At 35.2% G+C, this 27976-nt stretch overlaps 4 protein-coding genes across 9 annotated transcripts; 1 reads left to right on the plus strand and 3 right to left on the minus strand.

The window, feature by feature from the left end:
* On the minus strand, positions 1 to 7792 carry LOC120213265 (ecotropic viral integration site 5 protein homolog). 2 transcript variants are annotated; one of them, XM_039211427.1, is made up of 19 exons: positions 7463 to 7792; positions 6492 to 6561; positions 5442 to 6065; positions 5180 to 5359; positions 4950 to 5063; positions 4810 to 4868; positions 4500 to 4566; positions 4316 to 4367; positions 4114 to 4206; positions 3860 to 3943; positions 3320 to 3744; positions 3170 to 3231; positions 2812 to 2881; positions 2114 to 2194; positions 1918 to 2019; positions 1312 to 1436; positions 1100 to 1184; positions 829 to 960; positions 1 to 323 (listed from the first exon to the last, which is right to left on the minus strand). In XM_039211427.1, the coding sequence occupies exons 1-18, from the start codon at positions 7546 to 7548 to the stop codon at positions 847 to 849; spliced, it is 2493 nt and encodes an 830-aa protein (XP_039067358.1). In that variant the 5' UTR covers positions 7549 to 7792; the 3' UTR covers positions 1 to 323; positions 829 to 846. The 2 variants fall into 2 exon arrangements, with proteins under 2 accessions (XP_039067358.1, XP_039067357.1); XM_039211426.1 differs by having other exon boundaries at positions 1100 to 1214; positions 7463 to 7790.
* On the minus strand, positions 434 to 17891 carry LOC120213263 (interaptin-like). 2 transcript variants are annotated; one of them, XR_005524780.1, is made up of 5 exons: positions 17484 to 17891; positions 15541 to 17392; positions 15167 to 15373; positions 14440 to 14859; positions 434 to 461 (listed from the first exon to the last, which is right to left on the minus strand). XR_005524780.1 is itself a non-coding variant. In XM_039211425.1 (4 exons), exons 1-4 carry the CDS (start codon positions 17846 to 17848, stop codon positions 14539 to 14541), a joined length of 2745 nt encoding a protein of 914 aa, XP_039067356.1. In that variant the 5' UTR covers positions 17849 to 17891; the 3' UTR covers positions 14421 to 14538. The 2 variants fall into 2 exon arrangements, 1 of the variants encoding a protein (XP_039067356.1); XM_039211425.1 differs by lacking the exon at positions 434 to 461 and having other exon boundaries at positions 14421 to 14859.
* Positions 9445 to 13671, minus strand: LOC120213268 (probable protein phosphatase 2C 38). 4 transcript variants are annotated; one of them, XM_039211433.1, is made up of 7 exons: positions 13570 to 13671; positions 13236 to 13278; positions 11841 to 12333; positions 11256 to 11623; positions 10806 to 11042; positions 10226 to 10464; positions 9445 to 9896 (listed from the first exon to the last, which is right to left on the minus strand). In XM_039211433.1, exons 3-6 carry the CDS (start codon positions 12163 to 12165, stop codon positions 10234 to 10236), a joined length of 1161 nt encoding a protein of 386 aa, XP_039067364.1. In that variant the 5' UTR covers positions 12166 to 12333; positions 13236 to 13278; positions 13570 to 13671; the 3' UTR covers positions 9445 to 9896; positions 10226 to 10233. The 4 variants fall into 4 exon arrangements, with proteins under 4 accessions (XP_039067364.1, XP_039067365.1, XP_039067362.1 ...); XM_039211434.1 differs by having other exon boundaries at positions 9449 to 9632; positions 13570 to 13670; XM_039211431.1 differs by lacking the exon at positions 9445 to 9896 and having other exon boundaries at positions 9975 to 10464; positions 13570 to 13670.
* On the plus strand, positions 17551 to 27817 carry LOC120213267 (protein MAEA homolog). Its single transcript, XM_039211430.1, has 9 exons — positions 17551 to 17562; positions 22799 to 22811; positions 23563 to 23906; positions 24230 to 24424; positions 25264 to 25386; positions 25683 to 25868; positions 26326 to 26459; positions 26715 to 26901; positions 27265 to 27817. Exons 3-9 carry the CDS (start codon positions 23568 to 23570, stop codon positions 27364 to 27366), a joined length of 1266 nt encoding a protein of 421 aa, XP_039067361.1. The 5' UTR covers positions 17551 to 17562; positions 22799 to 22811; positions 23563 to 23567; the 3' UTR covers positions 27367 to 27817.
* The last annotated feature ends 159 nt before the right edge of the window (positions 27818 to 27976 follow it).

Raw genomic sequence — 27976 nt, forward strand, 5'->3', positions numbered from 1 at the left:
GGGATGAAAGGAACACTTGATAAATTAAATACTACAATATAAATTACCCAAAAAACTTTAAGTGAGCAATTGTAAAAACTATCGAATGTTGAGGGCTTTTTTTGAGCTTTCAATCCTGGTGATATCCTTTTCTTTGTGATATCTTCTAAATTAATTATATGGTCTATGTTTAGGGGTACGTGACTACCCCTATCGGCAATCACATTTTCAAAATTCGAAAATAAATTCTCCATAAAGTATAATGTATCTCACCAGTCACCATCACGCCCGATAATCATCGGTCATGCCTGATAACATCCGATATAGCTTTTATCAAGTTAGCCCTAAGAGAGAAGAGTATATATCAATATACAAATGATAATATGAACAAAGATTTGAAAAATCTATTATAGAAGCAAAAATTACAAAACCCCGCCATATACTTTATAGCTTTTTTTTAATAAAAAAAAAAGAAAAAGAAAACAATTCCTATCTAAGGGAGGGGAAGGAGAATTTTGCTTCTAATGGGTATTGAACTCACAACCTAGATGAGTTGAGAGATATCAACAAAGAGCTTTTAACCATCTAATTCAGAGATTGTTAAATAAACTTATTACAAATACTGAAACTCAAGACGAACTCGGGGTCAGATTTGCGGAAAATAACTTCTTAAGGATGGTTGCACTAGTTCTTACGTTCTCTTTTACTTCTATTATTAGTCATTACCATCTAATAATTTGGTAAAAAAAATTATAAAGAAGCAAACTGCCGGTCTCCTGGATCACAAATGAATAAGGATATATATGCGGGCATTAATATGACAAAACCGGCAATTCTCCTACTCCTTACCTTGACCTTCGGTGCCGTTCATTTCCTCGTCTCCTTGCCGTTTGTTTCCTTTTCATTCTGCTGGATTTCGGTGTTCTGGCCATCGCTAGACGGCTTCCCATCGTTTAAGTCATCACCATTACCGGGCTTTCCCTGTTTTGTTCAATCAATCGTATCGATCAATCTTGATATTCTTACACTACATGAAATATTGTTAATCCAGAAGAGCAAACATCCAATTATCCAAAAACTTATAATTGCCCAGAAAGAGATATCTTACGAGAAAACTAACCTTGTTTCTGTCACGCCAGCCAAGTCCAAATGGTGAAAGTAAACTAATCCTTCGTGCGGGGATTTCTTGTTGGGGCTCTTGATTGCTGCGTGCAGGAGAATCGGGATTCAGTGATCTGCAAGCTTTTATATTTATTATAAGGTCCCAATAGACCAGCTAAAAATGTTTCACAAAAGAGAAGGATTTCAAATTGGCAAGAGGTTATAACGAACCGTGGAGAAGGTTCTACTTTACTTTGTCCAGAATGGTACTGTAAGGTAGCCTCCAACATCGATTCTGCCATTACCACTCTTTTCTCCATTTCAGTAAGCGAAGCAACGGCATCTTCATGCTTTTCCTGCATTAATATAAAAGTTACAACAGAGAAGGAAGCAGATGAAAACACGTATGGTATTTGCATATTTGCTCCCTGTAACAAAATATAAGAACTCAAAACAATGTTAGTTATTTCCATAAGGGTATGTTTTTTTTTGATAGAAACCATAAGGGTATGTTTGAGGGGAAATCTTTCATAGGGACAAGGAAAAGAGCATATTGGGAATTTTCTACACTAGAGTACGCCGGCTAATATTGTTTATCAGCTTGCAGGTTCCAAAATACTATCTTGTTTGCAAAGATTCTTCCGGAAAATCAAGAGATACACTGAAGACCTTGGTTCCTGCCTGATTAAATTTTGGAAAGATGATTTGTTTACAATGATAAGTAATTAAAAAGACCTATAATTTTCAAGTCATTACCATAAAGGAATTATTGCTGCCAGAAAATATTTACGGACGAAAGTTACATGGAAAAACATGAGGTTTGACCACAATGGGTACCTGGAGCACTTGAGCAGCATATCTTTGTGCGGCAGCATCTTGCTCGGCAAATCTGCGAGCATCTTCCGTCACCCTTTGATCCTGCTCTACCCGCATTAGGACCTATGAAATGCGTTACAAATCTTATAATCATCAAGACATGAATAACAAGAGAAGATAAACTTCCACTAATTTAACATAAGGAAACAAGTTCAACCTGAAGCATTGCATTTTCTTGTTCCTGCTTCTCAGAAAGTACCTTACGAAGCTCAGCAACGTGTTGCTCTAATTGCTCCACCTAAAGATCATAAGCAGATTTAGTGTATGCACTATGTTTGTCTTAATAAAACATCAAAGTCAACGAAACACGAAACATTCAAAGCATATAAGTTTGCAAGCCAACTGTCTAATGTCTCACTGACTCGGGCATGGGTCATGACTACTTTTTAACACAGATTTCTTGCAAGTTGTAGTTCAATCAAATTGTCTACTCTGTAGTGAACAGTGATGGAATGTACATAGAGATTCCAACATATAGCTATCCACTAAGAGGCCCAAGGTGCCAGGAAAACCGAGCAAACTAGTTGTAGGCATTGGGGTGGTTTGTGGTATTAGAGGGGAGCTGGTATAGGAGTGTTTTAAGTCTTATGTTTTCTGTAGGAGTGTTAAGTCTTTAGTCTTTTGTTTTTCTAATAGTGTTGTTATGTCTTTTGTAAACTGATTTATCTTTAATAAATTGATGCACTCTTTTCCTCCTTCCGCTAGTGGGTTCCTGCCTTGGGGTAGAGAACTACTAAGAGGGAGGTTTTTAATGAGGCATCCTATTCCTATCAAAAAAATAATAATTAAGATATTCCTGTCATTCATTTCTATTCATGTCAAAGGAGGTGACACTAATTAAGATATTCCATTTACCCTAGCACTTAATTGGCGCCGATTATCCTGCTCTACCATCTCCATCAAGGCTGTCTCCAACTCCTCCGATCTGAAACAAATGAGAAGCAAGATGGTCAAGAGTTACATTCATCAAGCTTCCATGGAAAAAAGATTATTTTGAATTCCAGCATAAACTGCAAAGATTAAGCAGACAAGGTACGTCCAATTTATAAGCCATTCTAATGTAGCTTAGATATGTCCCTGCATAAGTGAGGTAAGGAGGCAAACTAGTAGTAGATCTGAAACCAAAAACCCAAATTCACGACCACTTTTACACAGTCTATACCAAACCGAGGATAGAAGAACATGTAAACCATAGAGATGATATAAATCTGACCTGAGGACAGCTGATCTTTTCTCTTCCAGCAACCTGCACAACTCAACTTTTAACCAGACAACCTGCACATGATTGTTATAACAAATTAAGAAATCAGAACATCATCTGTGTCAATAAAATCTCACATAAAAGGGTCAATGTATATGCTACCTGCTCTTGAAGATCAGGAACAGCATCTGTGTCAGCCTCTCCTGTCAAACTAATAAGAACTTCACCAGCATTTGTGGATCCAGAATCCGAACGAGAGAGATTTCCATTTGTTTGTGAATCAACCAGTTGTCCTGTCTTATTTGCTTCCACTAGGATGGACTTGGGATCCTGCTTAAAATTATATAGCTTAGATGCTAGGCCCTGAGAATCCCTCCAAGCTTGAAGCCCCTTTGATCTTTCCTCGACTGCAGCTATTACAGCTGGCCGATGCTTCTCTCTTAATTCGTGTAATCTCTTCTCATTTTCATTTTGGTAACCCATACAAGCTGTCAATACAAGTTGACTGCTGTCAAATGTTGACCCAGCCAATGACTGTAGCAAAGTAACAGCATCTCCTGCATCCTTGGTTGTAACTAGTGCAGGGCCTGTAAGAAAATTAAGTTACATTGTGTAGATTAAAACAGTTCATTGTCACTTTATCAAGCTTCAAGTACCATAAAGATATCATTAAAGTCATTGCTCATATGTCTTATCCCATACCATATAACTCCATTAAAGCAAGTGCTGTCCTAAAAAGCATGACGCGATTTCCTTCATAAAGGAGCACATCCCAGACTCGAAGCACTGTAATGAGAAGTCCATCAGGAAGAAGTAATTAAGCGCTGGTGATTCCAATTGTTAAATGATGTTGCAGAATCAGTAAATTAGCAACAAACACACCAATTATAAAAGAAGATTTTGATAAATTGATAAACTAATTAAGCAGTGCTAGAAGACACAGCATGAAACCTAACCACTTTCCCATGGAAGAATGTTCATGAAAATGGAAAGGAACCAAGGTCCAGTAGCCCATGCCACCTGCACTCCCAGATAATCTAGATGATTGACTGCGTAAACCAAAATTATGTCAATCATAAACTGCCCAAAAAAGCAATGGAAAGATAACATATATGAATTTCATAACACAAAAAGAACAAATGTCGAAAAAATACAGACCAAGTTTCGGAAATCTTTCGCGCATCAACTCCTCAAATACAAGTTGGTCAACCTAACAAAAGGCCATGAGTTACCAGGACAGTTATCTAAAGTGTAATTATTCCACCAATCACTTAACATTTATGAGAAAGCAGATTCGCATAAACCAACTACCAAGGAGGAAAAGAGTTCGGCAAAATATTACTTGAGATTCAATCATTTCCTCTGAGTAATAGCCATCAAAATAGTCATCGATAATGCCCACCAAAGTCCTGAAATATATACCAAAACTTAGAAGACTACAAAACCAATATTTCTGTTACTATAAATGACATGCTTGCCCCAAAAAATTAAAGGGCCCCACCAAATTGAACTAAGAAAGCATGTAAATAATTTAAAATAGAATGAAATCATGTTTCTTCATCAAAAATATGCTCAGATCTGTAATCTTAAAAATCAACAGATAAAAGGAACAATGGATCTGCAAGGAATTTCTCAGTCGTCTCCAAACCTACCAGAAGGCATTTTCTTCAGGCATCAAGAGGAGTAATAAGGCAGCAAAGAAATTCATGGCCTGCATGAGAAAAACACTTATCCCAATAAAACCAAAACAGAGGAAGCATAACTGTAGCTAACATATTTCAGAATATAATACCTGACAGTAACCAACAGAGGGGTTATGTCGGGTATAAGCTGTAAGCAATCGTCTCAAAGCATTTCTACCGTCATTGTCCAGAGCAGGGTGGCCTGGGAATGTTCGTGGCAAATCCTGTTTTTAGAACCACTAATAGATTAGGAAACTCAAATTAATAACACATAAAAAGAGGTAGCACCAGCTGCTGAAGAAACTAAATGTAGAATTCAAGAAACTGCCCATGGAACAACCTTCTCAATCTGTCCCTTCCACTTCTCAGGACCACATACGGGCTCTGTTGTTGAACCCTTACAGTCTGATTGCAAACTCTGTTGTTCAGTGTTGTTGCCACAGTTAGTTTTATTAGCAAGTAGATCCTGGTAATAGCTCTCCACTCTGCGTGCCCTCACACCAACAAAGGCTTGCCAAAGCTGAAATGTCCAAGATCATGAGAGAGAAAGGAAAAGAGTGTGCAGGAAATCAAGAGAGAATAACGAAAGATCAAATAAACACCTCTCCCCTAAGAGCCATTGGCACTCCACCACGAACAAGAACTTCCAACTCTTCCTTCCAAGGAAACAAAGATTCTGTAGGAGCTGCATCAGCACCACCACCACCAGCAGCAGCAGTTCTGGTATTTCCAATGCCACTTGTAGGGAAATCCTGAACTGGGTCAGATCTCTCTGCATCATAAAATTCATCATCAGAATCCTCTTTTGATGCTCCCTTTGTGGATCTAGCATCATCAGTAGGAGTTAATGGCTTTCCTCGACTGATTTTTAGCTCATCTTTTGATAGAATTCCTTTTTGCTTTACACGAATACTCATCATATCCTCAATGGCCCGAAGTGTCGATCGAATTTCAGTCCATATTTGGATTTGGTGAACTCTTTTCTCTGGTGCAGATTGCACCTTCTCTTTTTTTGTATCATTCTCAGAGAGGCTGTCAGAACCAGACTTTCTTTCACACAAATCATCTCCTTCAGCGCTCTTCTTTACTACATTGTTCCCATCCTCAGCAGCATGTGAGGCCTCCTTGCCTTCTTCTGAAGATATACTATTGATTGACAATTGAGCGGACTCTGCTTGACGTTCCAAGAAATCATTCCACCTATCTGATCTTTCCTCCTCTTCTTCCTAAAGCCATGGAAATAGACAGGATCTAAACATATAATTTATCTTAGGTGAACTTATTTCCTTTGATCTCTACTCAGTTGCCCAGAAATTAGTTAAAGAAACTATATGAAAGACCTGAACAATTGAGCTTGTTACCATTCAAGACCCATAAGAGTGTGGAAGATAGAAGTTGGGGAAGGGCAGATGTATTACACGAAATATTTTAAGTCTTCGCAGAATTTATTTGCTTAAGTTATTTTCAGTTTCAGATCTCTGCAACACATTAACAACCATTTCTAACTAAGTCAGAGAGTGAGACAACAATATTCAATAGCCACCTTGATATATGATTTGGCATTTAATTGTCCATTTCCCTACCAGCCGAAAAAAGATGATGGTTTAAAATAAAAATGGCATTAAAGCAGGAGACCAAGTCAAGAAAAATACCTTGTAGATATTAGCATATTCTCTGTACCTTTGCACATGCTGAGGTCTCACCACAAATCCATAAGCATCCCTGTCAATAATAAACGCTTTGGTAACCTCCAAATGTTCACAAAAAGCCTTCACAGTTCGCACTAACAACAAGTCATTCCTAAACAAAACACACATAAAAGGATAGCATATATTCCACAACCCAAACAGAGAACTATCTTAATTACTTACAATCGGCTCCAAAAATCACAGGTTACCACAATGTCTTACGCAAAACTGGCTTAAAATTATCTGTTTTGTTAACTTAAACTTACCAAATTCAAATAAGATAACTCATAGAGAATCAAGCATATACATCAAACTAAAAGTAAAATAGCTCGTAATTTGATCTAAAAACAGCTTGCATTTACCCGCAATCATTCTCCAACCATTGCTTACATGCACTAGTGACCAGACAACAACGTAGAGTCAAAAAAGCAAACCTCTCTAATATCCATTATCAGTCATTTGCCACACACTTTCAAACTACAAGTCTACAATCCATGAAGAAAATTTTATCAATAAAAGATCAGGAACTCCAACAACATTTCAGCCATGGCCAACATAACTTGCTAGCAACCAGCCATCACATTCCTCAATTACGAAACCAAACTGTGATCAGTTCAATAAGGTCTTGACATCTAGCTCAAAAATGTCAAAATATTCAAAACCGATCTTCAATTATCCGGCAGTCGGCATCCAAAGATTGCAGAGCTAAAGCAAGAATGCAGCAAATGTTCACATTTTCTCCATTAAAATTTGTTCGTAAAAGTATATCACGTTTCAGATCATCAAAGCCAAATCGAGAATAACGGATAAGATTCAAAAACAGTAAAAGAAAAGTTTTACTAAAAATAAAACAAAGAGAAAGATCTAATCAAAATTATAATGGAACACACAGACAGAGAGAGGAATCTAAGGGACAGGTGGCGAGAACAGCGTACCTCTTGTGTTCGAAGCTTATAAGGGGATTTCCGCCTTTGGTGGAAGCAGTTATGGTGGCAGTGCCGGCGGCGGCGGAGAATCTCATTTGTTAGTGCTGACGTGGATCGATTTGATAGGCCTGTGAAATTCAGGAGGGGTGTCGGTGACGGTACAAGAGGATTTTTCGGAGATTTTTTTGTTAGTAGAATTTATGCCAACGTAAAAAGATAATAGAGAGATTGTGTGTGTGTGTGTTTCTGTTATTGGCTGTTTGGATGAAGGGAAAGTCTGATGGAGCGAGAGAGAGAAAGGAGAGTGACGACGGGAAAAGCAAAAGGACGAGAAATTAATTAGAGATGTAAGAGGGAGAAACTCATGATTGCGTTGAACAATTTCTTTTGAAATAATAAAATTTTAAATATATATTTATATATGTGTAAGGTTTTTGGTATCTAAAGTTAGCTTCAAGATGCAATCTAGTACCTACACTTTTTTTTCTAATTAGATACATGAACTTTTCTTTAAAGTTCAATTTGATACTCAAAGTTTATTTTTGGTCTAATTAGGTACATGAATTTGACTTGTTGGTTCAAATTGATACATGAACTTCATTTTTTATCCAAATAGATACTTATGGTGAGTTATTTATTTGAATCAATTTGTATCATGAAATTAAATTCAGGCACCAAATTGAACCTAACAGCCAAGTTAAGTACTTAATTAAATAAATAAGTATCAAACTGTACCTTAAGATCAAGTTCAGTATCAAAATATATATGGATGAAGTACCCCAGATGTTACTAAATTATGTTCAAATGATCGTTTTGGTTTATTAAACTTTCAAAAATTATAAAATGATCATTAAATTTATCGACTTGTTCTCAAACAGTCACCACGATGTTATAATAATTGTAAAAGTTTCATAAATTTAATGATCATTATATAACCGTTCGATTGAAAATTTAAAACAATTATTTGAATATAGTTCAGTGACTTATAATATGCTTTATCTGATATATATATTTAGTTATTTTATCAATTGAAATAAAAACATAGAAATTAAAAAGGAGTGAAATAGAAATAATTGTTTAGGTGGTGAAGGTAAATCAACACTAAACAAAAGCAATGGTTTCTACTTTTGTTTACGTAAGTTCTTGTTCTATTAGATGATTTAAAGCAAAGCTTCTTTGGTTAAGACACTTCAAATTGTTTGTATTATCTTATTTAGTCAAAGCTTAAAAACACAAGAAACTTATTACAACTTTTATTACTAAATTCTATTTTTATTATTTATTTTATATTTTTTATAATTTTATTGTAATTTATATCAATTTTTTATTTATAATTTTATATATTTTTTTAGTTTTCTTAGATACATTTAAATGATTTATAATATTTATTAAAATTAAGATAAACTGACGAGATATGTAACTATTAGAGGATTAAATTTAACACTATCAATTAAAAAACATCACGTCATTATTAAAGTTGAAACCATTAATTATGAGGTTAATTTTTTATAATTAAATTACCAAAATAAAAATAATAATCATATTGCGTAATTTACCCATAAGATAATATATGAATTGTTTTTAAAGTTTGTGTATTATTTTTATTATAAATATAAAAAATTTCAGTTTTATTAAATCCAAAATTTTGAATTCGATTTTCATATATCAATAACTAAAAAATCGACTTAATCATAAAACTGAAATAAATTTCATATCAAAATTAAATTATATATATATATATATATATATATATATATATATATATACAGTTAACCGATTTATTCAAATTGCAGGTATAAAACTGATAAATATGAACTGAATTAAGCACAAAAACCAAACGAATTAATCGAAGAAATAAAAAAATTCGATTGTTTTAACTCGATTTTATCAAAAACACTATTTGATAACAATCAGAATCTACCTCTTATTGAATTTTTAATCAAATTGGGCTAAAATATTACATTTTGGCACATTCACTTTATGATTGAAAATAATAAATAAAATTTCTTCAAATTCATGAAAAGAGGGTTCCCTTCTATTTAATACAACGCATAGTGGAAAGAATGAAGTCTGCAAACCGAGTAATTTTCCTATATCCGCGGAAACAAGAGCTCGAAGAAACGTGTCGGTATCGGCCATGGTTCCGTTGTTCGATCGCCGTCGTCATGCCTTCAAACACCTACAGTTTCAAATGACAACTTCCAACTGCTAAAAAGAAGGCCTATGTTCATATAAACTTCTGAAACAAGAATTCAGTGCATTCATCTGATGTTATGTTTCGGGTTCGGATGAAACTAAGGTCGTTAGAATCCCCATAGATTCGGTGTTCAGAGATAAGATCATCCGGAAGAGATAACAACTCCTCTTATGCTCGATTCATATGAAACAACAAGGCAACAACAACAATTAGAACTCTGTTATCCTGATTCGAGGATGGATCATCCTCCGAAACAAGTGTCTAACATGGATTCTTCCAAGAAAAATTAATACCGGCGCAATACGAACCGGTTCTTCAGGCAAATTGGCAATACCATATATGTTGATGAATTTATATATTTTCAATTATCATGTGTCAGTTAGCAGAGTGAACTTTGAAGGAATTCTCCGAAAGGCACTCTCTAACTGGTAACTGACATCTATTGGAGAATTCTATTACGGATTAACAGAAACAAGTTGCTAAGTTGAGTGACTATACATAGGAAAAAAGGAAAAGAAAAGCGTTTCTCGACACAAAAAGGAGATAATGAGGAGCAAATGATAGAGGTTTAGAACCTGTTGCACTAGCAAATGCCATGTCCGGCGACCCCAACACCACCTCGGATTGAAACCAGAGGGCCGTGCCAGTAGCTGTGGCTTACCAGATGGAAATCCATAAACAAAACGATTACTGTTATATCGTCGTGAAAATGTCTCCTCACTCCACGGTCAATTTTTTTCAAGTCCGAGTATCTCATTTCTCTCTTCTTTGCTGCTTCACGAAGAGCGGCTTTGACAAGCTTCCTGGCAATACCCTGTGTAAGCATTCTCTTATAAGTATATCCTGAGGCAACACGACAATCGAAAAAACTTTTAAGTTCTGAGAGAACTCAACATAGAACTCAATCATAAAAAAGGTTCTAGTTTAGAAAAATGCTGACAGTTAACTCGTTACAACGGACTGTTTCTAGTCCAACTTTACTACTCGTGTGTATGTTCATATGAGTAAAGCCTGACTCGGAGAATTATATCTCTATACCAATATCTAGATATGCATTGGACACAAATGCCAGACACAAGCACTTAAGGTAAAATGAAGAATCGGATCAGCACTGTTCTAGTCCGATAAAAAGAAAAACTCAAAAAGAAATCGTACATTACGTGGACACGTGTTGACAATGTCAATGGCCTCCTGATTGCTAAGGTGTTCCCATAGACCATCTGATGCAAAAATAAGAAAATGATCTTCAGGGTCAATTTTATGTACTAATATTGCCGGATCAGCTCTAAGGATTGGTTTATCGAATGATTCGGGAACTCTAAACTTCGGCAATAGAGGTTCTCTGTTGAACTCCACGTTCTTTAGATAAGCATCGCCAATGGATCTGGAAATCTGTCACAAATTACACTTTGGTTAACAAACTATAAGTATGCTGGAACCTCGAAACAAAAATGACTTAACACTTATATTGGTATTTTCTGAAACTTCATATTCAACAGCCGTAACATGGATACTTCAAGCAAAATGAAGAGCCGGAGCAATATAGGTGAAAACAACAAACTATTAACAAATACAGAGAAATATCCAACAAACACAATGTACTACCTGTATGATACCCTTCACACGCCATACTGTATGCTTTAGGACCACAATCTGTGGATCATCGGGATGTAATGATCGCAACTCTTCCCTCACGGGTTCAAGACTTGCATTGTGCTCGGATGATAACTGAACTGCCTTAACCTCTTTAAAGTCGTTATCCAGTCTCCCTAAGACCACCCGAGAATCTCCTGCATTCGCAATGTATAGCACTCCTCTACATATTATTCCTACCAGACAACATGAACCGACAGAAGCCATCGGCGGGTCATTTAGCCAGTGCTTCCTGACAAGAGCAAGAAAGTCTTCCTCGGTCGCCAAAAACGCTTTGTTGATTACGTCCGCTGACATTCCGTTATTCTCGGTTGTAAACTCTGCACCATAATAGGTGTTAAGTCAGTAAACATGGCATCATTCAAGGTGCATGGTCTGGTGTTTTATGTCTTATGACTATCGAATACGAAGTTTCCGAGACAACCGGTTGAAATGAGCCAAAATGTCACTCATCAAACATCAAACGCTATCCAAATTAAAGTGGACAACATATCAAATTATGATGAAATTTGGCATAGAGTAGAAAGAATAACGTACTTTTGATATAGCTGAAAAGGTGTTCATTTATAAACCTAGCGGCCATTGGACCTCCATGACCGTCGTAAATTCCAACGAACGTCCCATAAGGCCCTGTTTCGAATAAGCTCAAGGGACCTGATTCGAGTTGGCTAGTGTCTTCCAATAGATTGTTTGCTTGAATTACCGCCATCGAAAACTCACCGGCAACATGTTCTCCGGAATCTTTATACCACAACAACCCGTCAACCCTACCATCATCATTGCTACTACTAGATGCTTCACCCTCAACGGAAGAAGGCCTCCAGCAGGGCGGCATCATTCGCATTAATGATCCCGATACCATAACTTACATATTCTAACCCGAATAACCCGGCAATCAAGTTTTTTTCATAAAATCAACACCAAAAACTCTATCGACCCTATGAATTTGCTCCGGCTTTTCTCGATTTCCAAATACACAACCGAAGTTTCAGAATTCAATCATGCATTGACAAGTGCAGACAACATCAATCTGCATAATTCAGACAATGAAAACTTTGTCAATCATCAATACATATATCTTAAAAACATCAAAGAAAAAGATATGAACTTGAAACCATGACAGAAATTCCACACCTCTAATCTATAAAACCATTAAAATGAAAACAGACTGTTAGAGTTCATGACTCGCATTCCGTTTGATCCGGCTCGAAAAGTTCACAACACAACCGAGAAAAACGGGATCTGAGGGGATGCAGAGGCTCTCAGGCCGAGCCGCACTTTAAATCCTGCCTTCCAACCACAAATATCTTATTGTTTTACATTCATTTACTCGCAGACACCAACACGAAACAGAGATTAAACAACACCAAAACAAGAAATCTTGAACAACATTAAAGAAATTCAGACACCCATCGATTTGTACAACATCTATGGACTTTAAACTGAGATTAAAACCCCATTTTGTCACCTCGTTACTGCATAAACACATGAACTTTGGATCAACAACAAGAAAATTTCAGACACCAACCAATCTGTAACCTCAAATCATGAAAGAATTTTCAAATAGATACCCATCACCTAAGAACACCAAACAGATATAAACAACGATCATTAAGAAGAAATATCCAACAGAGATTAAACAACACCAAAACAAGAAATCTAGAATAACATTAAAGAAATTCAGACACCAATCGATTTGTACAACATCTATGGACTTGAAACTGAGATTAAAACCCCATTCTGTCACCTCATTACATGCATAAAAACATGAACTTTGGAAGAAAAATAAGAAATTTTCAGACACCAACCAATCTGCAACCTCAAAGCATGAAAGAATTTTCAAAAACATACCCATCACCTTAAGAACACCAAATAGGTATAAACAGCAATCATTAAGAAGAAAGAATCAACAGAGATTTTCTTATTACATACCTTAAGAACAGTGGAGAACATTGCAATCTCTTCAGTTATAAGCCTGTCGATGAAGAATTAAAAGACTAGTTATTTTGAAGGATTAAATAAACAAAAGAATCAAATGAAAACCCCCATAACAAAACAAAACAAGGCTGTAAGAAAGGTTGAGAGGTAGACTTGGAGGGAGATTTGAAGAGAAAAACAATTAACAAAAACAAATCTTTGAGTTTTGGAAACCACCATAACAAGGCCATAACAAGGTGACCTTTCTTTCTTTCTTTTTTGTTGGATTATTTTTATTTTTATTTTTTTATTTTCTAATTCATTGGTTGAAGGGGGTTTTGACTTTGACCTGTTGCCTCCAACGATGAACAAACCAACATTTTAGGCAACTTTTACTCATCTGTCTTTCTCCTGTTTTTAGCAAACAACTGCAAACGATTCTCTTTCTCCTCATCGGCTTTGGCCTTTTAGAATTATTTTGAATTTCTTCTCTCTTTTCATTCTCACAGTTTGGTGCATCCAATTGAACGTGATACGTGTCTAGTTTTGTTATTTTAATCATAAAAAATTAGCGGATTTATGGATATAAACCGTTTATTTATATTTATTTATTAAGTTAAATAAACTTATAAAAATAAAATTTTATGTTTCTTCGAACGAACATGAGTAAAAATTATATTTGTTTATATAATTCCCCTTTTCCTTTTAATTTTGGGTAAACTACACAAATAGTCATTTATCTTCGAGTGAGTTTTCGTTTTCTCCACTAAAATTTTAAAATTAAAGAATTGATTATTATATTATCGATTTATAATAAATCGATTACTGGATTTTCACAGACATTATTAACATAATAGAATGTTGATGTGGAGTGTTAAGTCAATTAACTTGACTATCCATCGGTCAAAACGTCTAACAATAGTTAAGTGACTTCTCATTATTTTATGATTTTAACTGAAAATTGTTAAAAGAATATTTTTTTATTCGATCTGATTTTAACAACATTATTTCATGTGGTATGACTTTATAACAAAGAAAGAGCACCAAGTAAAATTACTTCAATTAAACCGGCCGGTCCAAATAAAATTTCATCTGGTTTTATGAGATGAAAACCAACTACATATACTTTGTATGACTTTCAGTCTATAACAGAATCAAACCATCCCTTTCTCACTTCTTTCCTCACCCAACACTTCAACCAATGAAAACAAAGAAAAAGCAACCTCAAAGAACACAAATTCAAAAGTATAAAACATGTATAAAACTATGAACAATATGTTCAGTCACCCCATGAAACCGAAACCGACCTTTGCGATGGTCATTCCAGGAGGAATTCACGACTCAAATCCGGGCTGCCGAGAAGGTTAAACGTTTTGTTGTTGCTTAAGGAATCTTTCAAGATGGTAATTTGGCCTTCCTTTAAAAGGACATCCTCATCCAAAGCTTCTATCTTCGTTTTCAATACGACGACCTCCGAGTTTAATAACATGTTCTTCTCACTATACTGCTTCACCTCTTCCCACATCAAATCTCGTTCTTCGGAAACCTTTGGTAAAATCCCCCTCAAGATCGTTAGTTCCTTGACCGATTCTTGCAAATCGTTCTGAAGATGGCTTATGTTATCGTCTTTCTTTAGCATCTGTTCATATCGAAAGCAAATAATTAGTCATATATGTTTGATAAGCTTTCATAAGGGTGTCTAATTGCCTTATTGTGAAGGGTAAGGCAACATTGCAATGGCACAGAAACTGGAGTGTACCACAAACACCAAGCAGCTACATGTATGCACTTAAATCAAACTCTAAGATACCTTGTCCTGCGCTTGTCACAAAAATAATTCGATTTCGCTGGCACATATTCTCCCGATTATAGCAATTTCATTCATAAGAAGTATGATTCTGTACATGCATACGGCAAACATATAACATTTAAAGATCAAAAGCTACCTGCAGTTCAAGATCCTTCAATCTGTAGGTGAGGCAGGAAATGTTGTCCATTTCATTTTGTACTTCACATCTAAGGATGTCATTGCCTCTTACAGCTGCTCCCACCTCAGCTTGCAACCGTTCAACTTCAAGCTCTTTCGAATATAGCTTTTCTCTCAACAAATTTGTCAGCAATGTTTCTGATTTAAGCTCTGTTCTTAGAACCTCCTAAAAGGTGTCACAAAAGCAGTGAGTATGAACTTCAAAGATCATAATAGATCCACAATTGAAATGTAAGAACAAGTTTAACGAATGAACATACTTTAAAAGTTATGAGCAATGAAAAATGATTCAGCATTTATTAGCTTCAAGTGTAGATTTCAGCAAAAACTTACCTCAGAAGATTGATTGTCTGGTTTCATAGATTCCGAGTGAACCTCTGAGGCAACTGCTGTGGATTTCTCCTGCAGCAAAGTGGATATTGTCTGCAAACTCTTTGTTAGACTTTCAATTTCACGTCTAAAGCATTGCACCTTCATATCGGATTCAACAATGAATTGACCATCTAGACCCTGCTGAGTTTCTTGAAGCTGACTAGCTTTTCCTTTGATGAACTCGATTAACTTGGAAGACAAGTAGGTGCTCTCATTAAGCATAGACAGTCCTTGGTCCTGCAAACAGCTTACACGATTCCTCATTTCCTTGTCAAGTTTGAAGGTTAAGGCTCCAACGTCTTTTCGATTACCTTTTAAGCGGTTCAGTAAATTGATATTCTCGTGTCGAAGAGAATCAACTTCATGCCTACAAGACTCCACTTCCCTTCTTAATGCCAATTCTACTCCAATCAACCTCATTTGCTCCATTTGTAAATTTTTCACCCGAGTTTCATTTTTTTCCATGGAATGTTTCTTCTCCATCTCCTGACCATATCCTTCTCGCAACCCTTCAATTGTTTTCTCTTGCTCACTGCAGGTTCGAAATAATCTGGAAATGGACTTCTGCAATTCCTTGCGCTCCTTATCTTTCTCTTCAAAATTTCTTCTAATGCAATCAGTATCTTCTATTGCTTCTTGATGCTTCTCTTGCAATTGGGAGAGATTTTTCCTGAGATCTTCATTCTCATCATTCAATGTTTCGACCCTTCTAGTCAACTCTTTAAGTTGTTCTGCGGAATAAGTCATCATGCTTCTGTTTTCAGTTTCCTTTTCATTCAAAGAAGAGACCTCTCTCTGAAGAGAAACATTCTGCTCCGCAAGCTCTCTAACTCGTTCGCGAAGCCTTTGCTCTTCTAACCGATACTTCTCAAGCTTAGACGACCAATCGCTCGACCTTCTATCTAACTCCTTTTCCAGTCCCAACTGTATCTCATGTTTCTCCGTCTCGAGTGTTTTTGTCTGTGACTCCAGTTCTTCCCTTGTCATTCTCATTTCTTCCCTAGCACGGTCTCTCTCTGCAATTCTAGACTGTAGAAGTTCCGAAACCTCAAGTGCCAGGTCTATTTTGTCCTCTGAAAGTCGTCTAATGGTCTCAACTAGAGACGAAACATTAAAACCGATGTTACGAAGAAAGCTTTCCTGCTCGAGAGCTTCAGAAAGAATCAAAACTCTCTCCTCGGCTTCTTTTGATCTTCTTTGTAACTCCACATCTGTATCCTCTTCTGTTTCGGAAGAGTTCAAACCGTTAGAACTTCCCCCAAGGAAAAAATGTTGCTTGTCCAAGCCAGAGATATCCTCATGATATCCAATATCGTTTTCATAAGGATCATCCATTATATCCAATTTGGACTCCGGGCATCTATTCATGTATCCACCATATACATCTTTGGTGGTTATCGGAATATGAAGATCGAATTCCTTAGAACTTGATCTCGGGACATGAGTCTGCGAAAGCCTCTCAATCACATTCTTTGCAATCATCCGAGGCGACTCATGCCCGAACCCGTTTTCCTCCCGTTCTCTAGACGAGAACTGAAGACGTGTGCCTTTAGCTTCCCTAAATGAATGAAATTTGTTTCTCTCTTTGACACTATCAGTAGGAGACGGAGGAGCTGTAAATTGAACTCGTGGGGGAAACCTCCCACCACCATTTCCGAGATTATTTATTTTAGAACTGTTCTTTGACTTGCTGCTTTCCTGCCGCTGTTCTCCATCTATATAGCAGTCCACAACTTTACTTGACACATTGCTAGAGCAAGAGGAAGAGCTTCCAGATGAATCATGCCGCAACCTTGAAGAACTAGTTCTTCTCCTGGAATAAACCACAAGAACAAGGGTGGACCATCAATCAACTTTATATTCTGTAAACGAGAACAAACACATCAAATGCAGCAATTCCTTACCGAGATGATTGATCATACTGTTGATAGGGAGTAATATTAGGAGACCTGTTTTGATCATATGAGGAAGGAAAATCTTCTTGTCCCAGACCATCAACAAGAAAGGCTGCTGATGACAAAGAATGACTCCTGCGAAGGCCGGCCGGGCTGTTACTAAAGCTAGGGCTGTTGGGTATTTGCTTTTGAGATTTTCCAAAGAAACGTCTAGGACTGAGAAAACTGTATTCAGCCTTGTCACCAAGTTGATCATTGAACCCACTTTCCAATGTGTTTTCCCAGAAAACTTGCTTGTCTGCTGATGGTGAAGGAACAACGGCGTTGGCGTGACCACTGCTAGAGGAAGATTTGAAGAAAAACAGCTTCTTCATCTCTATATATCATCAACAAGGACAACAACCTTTGAAAGAATGGAGCCTCAAAGAACCTGGAGATATAATACACAAACCATAGAAGAAAGTAAAAAAAAGAAAGAAAAAATACATCAAACACACACAAAAACATCATCAAAATCACTAGAGAATGTGGGGACAATCTATAAAGCAAATACCAGAGAAATAAATCTTGGTTAAGAAAACAACTGCACAGAATACAACTCATATGAAGTTCAGAATTGGAATTTATATACCAGATAGAAAGGAAAGAAAGCATATGCAACATTGAGATACCAATCATGAAACAAAAAAGTTTTTATACCAAAAGAAAAGAAAGCATATGCAAATATGTATACATACATTCATACACATATATATATGCATATATACTTATATCTACAGATTAACTATTATATAACTTATTTTTATAAAATTATGCAACTTTCTGTTGCTTGCTAAAGATTTTCCCCCTTTTTTAACATTAAACAAACAAAAAAAACTTTTATAAAACAGATATGTCAGAGCTGAGATTGAGATTCAATCTAAAAGTATCTAATTCACTACACCACCAACCCCATCAAGGTAAAGTTACCAAAAAGACCAAATTACTCGACTCAGTTACTCACCATTTTCAAATCCTTAAAAACCTTCCCCAGAAATGAAAATAAGTTCATAAAATTCTGATAAAAATAGAGGAAAATCAAAACTGATCACCAAATCAATTTATATTCGATTAAGTCAAAAATAGAGAGAGTGAGCCCTAAGTATAAAAGAATAAAACTGAAAGCAATATGTTGAAAATTGACTTACAAGAAAATCAGAAGAAAAATATTTGAACTTCAGAAACATATCATGAGAAAACAATCAATCAAAACATTAGTTTTCCACTTTGCTTTAACTTTCTCAACAACCAAACACGATACATGTGAAAAATTCCCCAACTCAGATTCCTCTTCAAACGGTCAAAACAGCGGGGAAACCCCAAAGCATGCAGAATTTGAACTAAAAGCAATACAATAAATTCATAAATTCAACGCAAAACCATAAAAATTAAAAAAAATAACAGATTAAATATTTGCATTTAATTACTTACCATTGAATGAGTGATACGGATTTTTTTTTTCCTCTAGGGAAAATTCAAAATCCGAAAACTGAAAAATGGAAGAGCAAAATCCCCCGGAATTTAAGGATTTAAAAATGGATTACCAAAAGACAAAGTGAAAGTAAGTACAAAGGGAAGAACAAAATCCCCCGGAGTCAACGGCGTTAAGGAACTGACGGAATCCAGGAGTTAACAGAGACGGAAGACGTCGGCCGATCAGAGTTTTAGATAGAGAGAAATGATGAGTACGAAATTAAGAGAGAAACGGCCAATAGCAGAAAGCAGAGGGAACGTTTCTTTTTCTCGTAGGGTGGGAAATATGGGAAAAGGTTGAGGGTATTTTCGTCATTGTGTGGATCTTTTGAATTCTTTCTGTTGAGGAAGCGGGGGCGGGGTTTTGATTAAGTGAAGCCGGGTGTAGGGAACTTTCTGTTGGGTCCCATGGTGGAAGCTAAAGCTTGCACTAACTAAGTTAAAAGAATCTATAACTTATCTAAACATAATTATTAGTTGGTTTATTTAAAAAATAAATATTTAAATTATATAATATTTTTCATTTAGATATTTAAAATAGTCTTTGATTAAAAAATGTATTTAATATATACTATATTTAAATCATTGTATGTTGTGTTATACAGAGTATTTAAATTTAAATAAGTATTTAAATTTAAATAAGTATTTAAGTATAAATCAAGCAACAACGATGGTAAAAAATTAATTGTCATTCATTAGGTCTCGGGTTTGAGACAATGAATGCTATTAGTGTTAGCGTTTAGTATCAAATGTTTAAAAGTTAAGGTCAACGATTGTAATTTAGAATAAGATTTTAGAGTTTTGTTAGAAATAAGATTTTAAAAGATTAACGATCAAAATATAAACATCTTAAAACGTATTAGGTATGATTTAAAACAAATAGTTGAATGTAAAATGAAATTACAAGAATAAATTAATGACTAAATATGTAACCGTATATGTCATCTCATTTAATTGTATGAATATTAAAGAAGTTTTTTTTTCAACATGTCGTATCAACTGATAAATTTTAAAGATATTGCAAATTAAACTTTAATATTTGAATATGAAAATAAAATAAAATAAACGTTTGAAAATAAAATATCAAAAAATTAGTGCATTTTTTTCATTTAACCGGTCAAAATAAAGATATAAATTACATCATAATCTTAAAGAAAAATTCCAATAGTACTATAAAATAACATTTGGATTATGTAATTTGTCTTTTCATATAAGGAAAAATTCCGGAACTTACAAGGGGGTACTTCCAAAGAACAATTCTTGCAAGCTAATAAACAACATTACAGGGCTAATCAATGTATTAAATATGTACTCTCTAAATTTTGTGTATTTTTCATCATATATAATTTATTGAAATCTTTTGCTTTTTAATGGTTATGAAATCCTTTTTAGCTAATTAATTATGATTTGATATTATATAATTTTATTATAATAATAATATTTTTAAGAGAAAATAACCTCAGTGACCAAAAATGCCTTATAATATACGATTTTAACCAACTTTTTTTGGATTTGCCAAAATGACCAACAAAATCGCAATGCGATCGCTAATTCGCAACGCGATCTCAGGTATCACAAATCAGTTTCCAGATTCGCAACGCGAACTTCGACTATCACATTGCGATTTACATATTCGTATTGCGATAATCCAAGTTCACGTTGCGATTTTCCAAGTTCGTTGCGATAGTCTCCAAGTTCGTTGCGATAGTCTCCAAATTCATTGCGATAGTCCAAAATCGCAACGACTGGTGGTATTGCATTTGTTTCTTAAGAATTTTCTCTAAAAAGATAGTATTCGCGCGGACGTGTCGAAGACACGTATTACCACGACCACGAGACGAGACGGACGGCGACGGCGCGAGAGTTCCTCTTGTTCTCTATCACTCAACACGGAAGTGAGAAAACCAAACCTTAAATACAATTCCCAATAGTATTTCGAATACTATGTGGGATTGAAAATTCACTAGCACTTTAACTATGAAGAAACATAAGAAATTTTTTGTTTACATTTACAATAAGCCTCTCGTAATCCAAGAACATGCTTTACCAACTTAACAAAATAATTCATCACGATATTGTTTACTCTGCTCGGTATTTCGAGCAAGTAGTAAATGTTGATTATGATTGAACTTAAAGTGTATCCGGAAATACTATTGGGAACAAGTGTTGGTAATGCTCAATCCCACATAATATTGGAAATACTATTGGGAATGATATTTAAGGCTTGACTTTCCCACTTCCTTGTTGAGTGATAGAGAACAAGGGGACTCTCGCGCGCCGTCGCCGTTCGTCCGTCTCGGGTCGTGGTCGTGGTCGTGGTAATACGTGTCTTCGACACGTCCGCGCGAATACTATATTTTTAGAGAAAATTCTTAAGAGACAAATGCAATAACGAACTCGAAGACTATCGCAACGAACTTGGAGACTATCGCAACGAACTTGGAGACTATCGCAACGAACTTGGAGACTATCGCAACGAACTTGGAGACTATCACAACGAAGTTGACGAAGTTGGAGACTATCGTAACGAAGTTGGAGACTATCACAACGAACTTGGAGACTATTGCAACGAAATTGGAGACTATCGCAATGAACTTGGAGACTATCGCAACGAACTTGGAGACTATCGCAACGAACTTGGAAAATCGCAACGCGAATATGTAAATCGCGTTGCGATAGTCGAAGTTCGCGTTGCGAATCTGGAAACTGATTTGCGATACCTAAGATCGCTTTGCGAATTAGCGATCGCATTGCGATTTTGTTGGTCATTTTGGTAAATCCAAAAAAAATTGGTTAAAATCGTATATTATAAGATATTTTTGGTCACTGAAGTTATTTTCTCTATTTTTAATTCAAGTTACTTTATTTAAAACGTCATAATTTAAATATATAACTTCATTTAAAAGAACTATCATCTTTTGGATAAGTTTTTTTTTAACTTTTTTCTTGTATAGTTTTTATCTAATTTTAAGTTGTTAGTTTCATGCTAATGAAATGACCGTCTAGCTCAGTTGGTAGAGCACAAGATTTTTTACCTTGAGGTCGTGGGATCGAGTCTCATAGAAGACATTTCATAATTTGGAGATCTCCTACGGAAGCTGCTCTCAACCTAGTGTTGGGGGCATCCTACTATAAGCTGCTCTCAACCTAGTGTTGGGGGCATCCTACTATCTTACCTCCCCATTACATATGAGAACAAGGGACAACCATTTTATAAGATTTTCAATGTAATTTTGAATTTTTTTAATAAAACTAATTATTTTTATTTGTGTAAAAAAATTTAAGGTCTTATTTAATCATAGCAAATTGATAATTGATACCTTTTGTTTTTCTTTAATCAAAGACGAAATAAATAAATAAAATCAAGAGGTTAGAATAAAAGATGAAGTATATTTTTTGGCAAAAAAATATTTTATTAATTTGTAAATATTATAATTAAATATCATTATGAGTTGGTTCGACGTTTGTCTTTTACCAATTCGAATTCAATATGAGTATAACATTTTTTTCATGTATAATTTGACTTAATCTGAATTTAGAGAAATTTTACCTGATCTGATTTTTTAAGGTAAAAACCTGCATACGACCAAATTCAACAAATACATGTATGATTCACATTTTTATTAGGTGAAAAAAGAACTTGATCGAAAAATATAGATGGAGGGATATCATAATAATTATCTTTAAATATATAAAGTTCAAAGAACTTTTGGTTTAATTTTTAATTTGTAATTAAACTAAATATTCATTTAATAAAAATAATTAGTATGAGTAGTTTAACACATTTTATCTAATATTAAACTCTTTTTGAGTTTATGTTTTAATTAAAAATATAAATAATGTTAAATGGTTTCAAAAATTAAATAATAGTTTAATTTTTTTAAAATACTACTATTTAATATGATATCTTAAAATTAGACGGGATTAATGGTAACACGTGTCACATTGATACTACCAAAAGAATTATATTATTTTAAAAATTAAACTGTACTATTTTAAAATTTAAACACCCATTATATGGGAGATTTTATTGAATTTGAAGAATTTGGGATGTCCATATGAAAATATAAATGAAGATAATCATTATTAAAATAAGACGAATAATATATCGTAAAACTAGTTCCATCAAATGTTTATTGACAAAAATTGGGACACTGAAGGATCAAAATTTTGGATGCATTTTCATTGACTTTAAGTAGGTTTTGAGAAAAATCAATTTATAAAAAAAATAAATAATAAAATAAAAATATTTTAGTATCAATTTTATCTCAGTTAACAATGGATGATAGACGATGTTCCAACAACAATAATAACTGGAGGAGGTTAAGGATTTCTAGAAAGAATTGGAGGGAAATACCACGTGAAGGTTGATTTTAACAGTTTAATGGTTTAAAACCAATAGTGTCTTAATTGAAACCTTTAATAGTTAATTGACTAAAACAATATATAACCTAAAGTTTAGTGATTAATAGTATATTTTAACTAAAATACCTGCCCGACCCAATTAATATACACACATATATGTACAACCCTCGTTCCTTTCCTCATCTGGAAATCGTTATTTTCCTCTCCGTTCTTCCGATGGAAATCGATCCCCTTCCAAACGGCACCGGTTCCGCCGACACAACATCCACCGAAACAACCATAACGAAAACCGCAACCACCGCCGCATCAAACACGGCTCTCTCATCCAATCCTAGCCAGCTGACGGAATCGTTGAAATTAGAGCACCAATTCCTGCGTGTTCCCTTCGAACATTTAAAGAAAACGATCCGAGCAAATCATCGAACCGCCGAGAAAGAAGTCTCCGCCGTCGTTTCAAGCTTCGCTGACGTAACTGACAGTAACGGACTCTCCAATGACGACGCCGTTTTGAGCCTTACTTCCCTTGTTTCTCGTTTGCAAGGCCTCAAACGCAAGGTATAAGAAGAGGCCTTTTGTAATTATATTTCCTTTCCTTAATTAGTTTTATTATTTCTGAGTTAAGTGAGTGTGATATAGACTGATTTGAAGGTAGCAAAGCAGACTCGTTTTTCAACTTCCTGGAGATCTAACTGTTAAGATTTTGGATAATTTTTAGTGAAAGTAGATGAAGTTTAATATGATTCAGGATCAATGTATATAAAAAGGAACGGAACAAGTAATTCGATTTAAAAATGCTTAAATTTCTGAAAAAAATGAAATTTTAAGAATTTTACTTTAATTTGAAAATAAGAGTATCCTATATGTTTATTGTCTTTCAGTTGGATGAGGGGAATCGAACAGAGAACTTGCAGGCACAGAGGTGTCGGGTTCGTCTTGATCACTTAGAATCTACGGATGCTGAGTACCTGTCGGTATGGAATAACGTGAGATTAAAGCGAATCCTTGTGGACTACATGTTGCGTATGTCATATTATGACACTGCGATGAAGCTGGCTCAAAGTAGCAACATAGAGGTAATTTTACATGCTTGTTTCTTCTGATATGGAGGTGTTACAGGTGTCATTCTTTGAATAATGGAGGTTTCCACTTAATTTATATTTTGATTATTGGAGAATTTGGTTTGGCTGTCATGTAGAATAACCTTGAATCATAGTAGTTCATCTTCTTTTGTCCATAATAATATGTAGTCAGTAAGCACATTTCAACTTTCTGGACTAGAAGGCGCTGTCATTCATCTGTGTTTCAGGCAGCTTTTTCTTTCACTTCAAATGCTTGAAAACATTGTTGTCATCTGTTTTTATATCTTTACAATAGTTCTAGTTACATTCCTCATAATAACTGTTGAGGTCCAATAGGACTTTATGCTCATTGTAGCAATTACAACACCTTACTGTAATAACTAGAGCTGTCACTGCAATCATAAATGTTTTTATCCGTATCATTTCTAGCCGGGTCTTCGTTTACACTAGTATTTTCAATGGGACCGAGGCTATCCATTGATTTACTTAGCCCGCATCTGTATTCTAATTCCCCCTTAGACAAGATCAAATTGAACCATGATTTTTCCATAGAGCTTTCTTGCCTCTATTTACATGAAAGTACAATAGATGAATAGTCATTCGATGAAAAATCAACTGAATATTTTATTTAATAAGTTACTGTACCGCATGGATTTCACATCATGTGCCACCATTCTTCAGAACCAATCTGGTTTGACCATTATTTTGCAATGGCTCTGCTGTTGTCTGAAGCAAATATGTCTTTACATAAGAATAAATAATTAAGTTGTTATGTGGTATTGTCTGCCTGCAGATAGCCCCCCCTGCAATTTAATTGAATTTTTATGTTCCAGGAACTTGTCGATATTGAAGTTTTCCAAGAAGCTAAGAAAGTCATTGATGCCCTTAGAAATCAGGATGTGGGTCCTGCCCTTGCCTGGTGTGCAGATAACAAATCACGGTTGAAGAAGTCCAAGGTATGCTCTCATTGTGTGTTCTGAATTATGATGATCATTACTCTCTTTGTGTTTCACTTGGTGTGGTTTTAACCTTTTTCCAAGGCCATGATTCTTTAAGAGTTAAATATAATTGAGCTTTCATGATGCTATTTAATTACTTTCTTAATTGCATTCATTAGACTCAGATGATCTTTACTCTTTAGTAATCTTTCAATAATTTGTGGGTATCCCAACTTGGATTAGAAATGTGATTTAGATTGTATCTGGGACTGGGAATGTGTTTCATATTGAATCTTTTAGTTGATTTCGAGCAGAGCAAATTCGAATTCCAGTTGAGACTTCAGGAATTCATTGAGTTGGTACGAGCTGAAAACTACATGCGTGCTATTTTGTATGCTCGAAGGTACCTTGCACCATGGGGAGCTACTAATTTGAAAGAATTGCAGCAGGTCATGACAACATTGGCCTTTAGAAGTAATACCGAATGTGCAAAGTACAAGGTGAATATTACACCTCTTTTCATTAGACTACCGGTTCAGGTTACTTAATTGTTTGATGCTCAGTTGAATGACCGGTTGATGAAAGAATAGGCAGTAACGGGAGCAAAGGAAAAATCAACAACTGTCTAGCTCAGTTTATTTAATGAGGTCAATTGTTTGTTTTCCATGATTGATGACATTGTAAATTTGGAGCATACTTCAAATTAATGTAGAAATAGATAAATGATCTTGTTTTGCATTTGACACATAATTTTATATTTGGATAAGATGCCTAGAATTGTATTATATTAAATCATTACATCTTTTGTCTAAATTTTGCCCCAACGCTGATCAATCATAATGCTTCCTTTTAGCTATGGCCTTAACCCTTAACAATAGGACTTTATACCATCTTATTGGTTCTAATAGCTTGGGTTTGGACAATGCTCACCCTATTTGTTTTATGATACGTTGCCAGGTTTTGTTTGATCCAAAGCAGTGGGACTTCCTGGTGGATCAGTTTAAACAGGAGTTCTATGGTTTATATGGCATGACCCCGGAGCCATTGCTGAATATTTGTCTACAAGCAGGCTTGTCCGCATTGAAAACTCCGTATCCTCACAGAAGCTACCATTATGTAACTGCTTATTCATTTATCTATGTTTATTTGCAGTTTAGAAGCTCCAGCGATGTTAGCAACGAATTTAACTGATATGATTTTTGAGCAGTCCTTGAATTAGCATTCTGGGTTACCATGAAGTTGTAGGAATCTTACATTGCCTGTGTGTTGACATACATGCTTGCATGCATGTCTTTAACAAGTACATCTAAGCTTTGATATTTCTGCATTTCCCTTGACATAACTAGATACTGTTATGAAGATGACTGCACCAAGGAGGACCCATTGTCACAGGACAACTTCCGGAAGTTAGCAATGCCATTGCCCTACTCGAAGCAGCATCATTCAAAGCTTGTTTGCTACATAACCAAAGAGTTAATGGATACAGAGAACCCACCTCAAGTCTTACCTAATGGCTATGTCTACAGCACTAAGGTTCGCAACAAACTTTCACATTTTTACCGCTGACTTTTATGTTTCCATTGGATTCAGTCAAGTGATGAAAAAAATTAGAGCAGACAGGCCGGTCCAACCAGTTGAACCAAGAACTGGTTGTCCGTGCTTTGTGGCATTATTTGTAAAACTATGTTTTCTTTGAACCAGTGGAAAGTTAACATTTATATTTAACATTCAAATTACTTTTTATATACTTAAGGCTATTTTGATCCACCGGTTGGAATTTTGCTTATTGGAAAATGTCGATATGTACAAGATCTTGTAGCATCAAACCTTAGGTCCGACTGGTTTGATTTCCAGCCGTTTTTTTTAAACGTTGGTTAAACTTTTGGTTTCCGGCAGGCTCTCAAAGAAATGGCCGAGAAAAACAACGGGAAAATTACATGTCCAAGGACGGGTCTGGTCTGCAATTATTCTGAACTGGTTAAGGCCTATATCTCATAAATCTGACACGCTCAAGACTGCAAAGGTAACAAAAAGGAACTCTTCTTTGAACTGTTTCCTCGTATTACTGGTAATCTTCCGCGTCATCTGTAGATGTTCCCCGCTGCTTTCGAAATTTACGAAACATCGATTTAAGAACTTAACACCGTAATTCTTCTTGCACCTTAAACTTGTTAGGGTATATAATGTTTTTCTTATGTAAATATGCATCTGAAAGTCGCATTGGTTTAACTTTCGATCCGGTTTTTTTATTTACTAATTTCATGTAGAATATCATTGTAGGAGTAGAGATATCTCGAGTCACTTTAGGAACAAGGAAAGAGGATAGCATTGTCTTGGCAAAGATCAAAATCCCTTTTGAGTACTTGTTATTCATATGAGTTGAGAAACTTCTCAAATTACGCCAAATTCTGTAAAATATCCCCTTATTATTTGTTTTTTATGGATTTAATCCCTCTACTATAATTTGATCATTTCATTTTTTATTTAAGGATAATTTTATCGTTTCTAGTTTCTACATTTTGGAACTTGAGGCTAATTTTTCATGAATTACGTCAAATAATTTAATGCAATTATTTTCTAATATATAAGATGTGGCATACTTATACAT

This window comes from Hibiscus syriacus, unplaced genomic scaffold (genome assembly GCF_006381635.1).
Source record: "Hibiscus syriacus cultivar Baekdansim isolate YM2019G1 unplaced genomic scaffold, ASM638163v2 tig00110020_pilon, whole genome shotgun sequence".
NCBI classification, from domain to species: Eukaryota; Viridiplantae; Streptophyta; class Magnoliopsida; order Malvales; family Malvaceae; genus Hibiscus; species Hibiscus syriacus.